The sequence below is a fragment of the Erigeron canadensis genome, chromosome 3, assembly GCF_010389155.1.
Source record: "Erigeron canadensis isolate Cc75 chromosome 3, C_canadensis_v1, whole genome shotgun sequence".
Lineage (NCBI taxonomy): Eukaryota > Viridiplantae > Streptophyta > Magnoliopsida > Asterales > Asteraceae > Erigeron > Erigeron canadensis.
The window spans coordinates 33,844,207-33,848,392 of NC_057763.1; the positions used below are offsets into that span (position 1 = coordinate 33,844,207).

The 4,186-nt window shown below is 42.2% G+C and overlaps 1 protein-coding gene across 1 annotated transcript; it reads left to right on the forward strand.

Annotated features, from left to right (window-relative positions):
- Nucleotides 1–1,339: 1,339 nt before the first annotated feature.
- Nucleotides 1,340–2,669, forward strand: LOC122591964. Its single transcript, XM_043764184.1, has 2 exons — nucleotides 1,340–1,545; nucleotides 1,610–2,669. Exons 1-2 carry the CDS (start codon nucleotides 1,340–1,342, stop codon nucleotides 2,667–2,669), a joined length of 1,266 nt encoding a protein of 421 aa, XP_043620119.1.
- The last annotated feature ends 1,517 nt before the right edge of the window (nucleotides 2,670–4,186 follow it).

Here is a 4,186-nt window from a genome sequence, read left to right on the forward strand (position 1 = left end):
GATCTGAAACATTGACTTTCGTCATAATAAGGGCAGAATCACCATACAATATCATACTTGGTAGACCAACAATGAGAAAGTTGGGTATGGTGCCATCTCCGGTCCATGCAATTGTAAAATTCCCAACCCCAAAAGGAGTAGGATTTGTTAAAGCAGAACCCCGTCCGGAGGTTCAATGCTCGCAGGTGATAGCTCCGGAGGCTGCGGAGTGCTTAAAGAAAAATGAGAATATGGAAGTCGAGACGGAGAAATTGTTCATCAATGACAAGTACCCAGATCAACATATAGTGATTGACAAACAATTGCCCACTGAGTACAAGAGAAAGTTAAAAGAAACTCTGGAAAAGAATAAAGATGTTTTTGCATGGGAGCCTGCGGACATGACGGGTGTCCCAATGGAGTTAAAAATTAATGGTGAAACATTTGATACCCAACATCGACTAAATGCTAGACCAAATCTGGAGCCTATCAAACAAAAACGTCGGAGCTTAGCTCCAGACAGGAGTAGGGCTGCGAAGGAGCAAGTGGAAGATCTGGTAAAGGCTGGCATTCTTAGAGAGGTCAAATACCAAAGTTAGGTAGCCAATCCAGGTAATGGTAAAGAAGCATGATGGAGGTTGGAGAATGTGCGTTGATTTCACAGATATCAATAAAGCGTGTCTGAAAGTTTGTTATCCACTCCCAAAGATTGACTGGAAGATTGAATCCCTCATAGGCTTTCGCTTGAAATGCTTTTTGGATGCCTACAAGGGCTACCACCAAATTCAAATGCACCCGGATGACGAAAATAAAACAGCCTTCTACACATCCGAAGGAATTTTTTTCTATAAGAAAATGCCTTTTGGCCTCAAGAATGCAGGTGCAACATACCAAAGGCTGGTGGATAAGGCTTTCGGAGGGCAAATTGGGAGAAACTTGGAAGCCTATGTAGATGAGATGGTAATTAAGAGTCGATGTGAAGAAGACATGTTTTTAGATATCGAAGAAACATTCCGGACCCTCCGGTCTATCATTATGAAGTTAAATCCAAAAAAAATGCTCATTTGGAGTAGAGGAAGGTCAATTCTTGGGGCACGTGATTACAAAGGAAGGATTTCGAGCAGACCCGGAAAAAATCAAAGACATTCAAAGTATGAAGCCTCCGCAGGCCCTCAAAGAGGTTCAAAGCCTCAACGGGAAACTCGCGGCCCTCCATCGTTTTTTATCCAAGTCGGCAGATAGATCCTTGCCTTTCTTTCACACACTCAAAGGCTGTTTGGAGAAACAAAACTTCAGATGGACAGAAGAAGCACAAAAAGCTTTTGTAGAATTGAAGAATTACTTATGTCAGCTGCCAACAATGACGGCTCTGACGCCTGGTGAAACACTTCAATTATACTTGGCAGCTTCCGGAGAAGCTATAAATGCAGTTTTGATAGCAAACAGAAAGGGAACTCAACAACCTATATATTATGTGAGCAGAATTTTGCAAGCACCAGAAACAAGATATCCTGAGATCGAAAAGCTTACTCCCGCACTAGTCCATGCGGCCCAAAGGCTCCGCCGGTACTTTCAGGCACACCCTATCCAAATCTTAACGGACAAGGATCATTAAACAAGTCTTGGCTAGACCAGAGGTATCTGGGAGATTGGCAAAATGGGCAGTTGAACTAGGAGAACATGAAATCGAATTTAAACCAAGATATGCAATCAAGGGGCAAATTCCGGCAGATTTTCTTGTGGAAGTTCTGCCTGCAGATCCAAAAAGCAAGAGAAAGGCAGAAAGCATTGAAAAGAAGGAAGAGGTGGAAGAATCAGAAAGCCAAGAAACACGGAAGCTCTTTACTGACGGAGCCTCCAATGCAGACGGATCCGGGGCAGGCCTCATTTTAACAAGTCCAGGTGGTCAAGAATTCACCTACGCCCTGCGATTCAACTTCAAAGCTTCTAATAATGCAGCAGAATATGAAGCATTGTTGGCAGGTTTACGGATTGCAATACAAATGAAGGTGGAACACATTCACGTATGCGTGGATTCCCAAATTGTGGCATTCCAAGTAGATGGGACATATGAAGCAAAAGAGCCCGCAATGAAGAAATACTTAGAAAAAGTCAGGCAGGAAAGACAAAGATTTAAAACCTTTCGAATCCAAAACGTGAGCCGGAGTCAGAACAAAATAGCAGATGCTTTGAGTAAGTTAGCTTCCACTTCTTTTGCTCATTTAACCAAAGAAGTTCTTGTAGAAACATTGCAAAAAAGCTCCATCGAAGAAGACGTTGTTGTCACACTCATCGAGGAAGAAGGGCAAACATGGATGACTCCAATTGTTGAATACTTGACAAGTGGGCTACTACCAGCAAGCAAAGAAGAGGCAAGGAAAATCAGAATTAAGGCTCCGCAATACACCCTCCGAGAGGAAGGCCTTTATAGAAAATCTTATTTAGGACCCCTACTAAGGTGTGTTGGCCCGAATCAAGCAAAAACAATCATTCAAGAGATACACCGCGGATGCTGCGGAGCTCACGCCGGCCCAAGAATGGTGGTGGCTAAGATCACTAAGATGGGTTATTATTGGCTATCTATGCACAACGACACAATGAAAGAAATCCAAACTTGTGGCTCATGCCAAATACATGAAATAGCCCCGAAGGCTCCGAAAAATGATCTTATTCCAGTCACAGCAGCGTAGCCTTTCTGCAAGTGGGGCATCGACATTGTCGGACCCTTCCCACAGGCCCCAGGACGCTTAAAGTTTTTGGGCGTGGCTGTTGATTATTTTACAAAGTGGGTTGAAGCAAAGCCTTTGGCTACCATCTCAGGCAAGCAAATGGAAAAATTTGTGTGGGAAGAAATAGTGACAAGGTTCGGAATTCCAAAAATTTTAGTCAGTGATAATGGGAAACAATTCAGCCAAGAAATCTTTCCTCAATTCTACAACAATTTGGAAATTGAACAAAAGTTTACATCCGTAGCCCACCCACAAGCCAATGGACAGGTTGAAGCAATGAACAAACAGATCGTCAATGGAATTAAAACAAGATTGGGAAGAAGCCAAAATGGGTGGACGTATGAGCTTCACCAAGTGCTTTGGGCATTGCGCACAACTCCAAAGACGAGCAACGGGGAGACTCCATTTAGCCTTACATACGGCTCCGAAGCCATGATCCCGGCGGAGGCGTGCGTCCCAACAATCCGCAGATTCAATAACGAAACAGAAAACGAAGAACAGCTCCGTCAAAATCTACAACTACTTGATGAAAGAAGGGAAGTAGCTTCCATCAGGGAGGCCGCATACAAAGCACAAATCAAAAAGTACTATGATCAAAGAGTCAAGAAAGAAAGTTTCATCCCATATGACAATGTATTCCGAAACAATGATGCAAGTAAGGCGGAAAAAGTGGGGAAACTAGGACCTCAGTGGGAAGGCCCGTATCAAGTAACAGAAGCATGCGACAACGGGTCCTACAAGCTTGCTACACTTCAAGGAAAAGACCTTCCACGAACATAAATTGGTGCACAATTGAAAAAATGTTATTTGTAAAAGCATCTGTTTTTTCTGCAAAAGAGGCTACGACCGCACATTATGTAAAGAGGTTACGGCCAGATTAATGAATTCAAATATGCTACGGCCAGCCATGGCCTACACAGTTTGGCATACACAAAAAAGCCCCACAATATAAACTTTGGAAAAGTGTTTCTAAGCACGATCATGCATAAATTACACAACGCTACGGCTATCCGGAGCCTACGCAGTGTAAATGAGTATCAAAATTATATAAATAAGTCTTGGGAAATTTATCCAAGTATTATTGCATAAATTACACAACGCTACGACTATCCGGAGCCTACGCAGTGTAAATGAGTATCAAAATTATATAAATAAGTCTTGGGAAATTTATCCAAGTATTATTGCATAAATTACACAACGCTACGGCTATCCGGAGCCTACGCAGTGTAAATAAATATCAAAATTATATAAATAAATTCTCAAAATTTCCCCAAGTATGCATAAGTTCTACAATGTTACAGCTATCCAGATCCTACGCAAAATGGCACCAATTCACTTGGATTTAGAAACGCACGCAATAGGAAAAACAAGAATTTTCCTCTATGTATGTAACTGAAGCCACGCACTATCCTCCTAACAATTCCTGCGTAGTCACGAAAACCATACAAAAACACACAAGTAAATAACAAGAACATGTG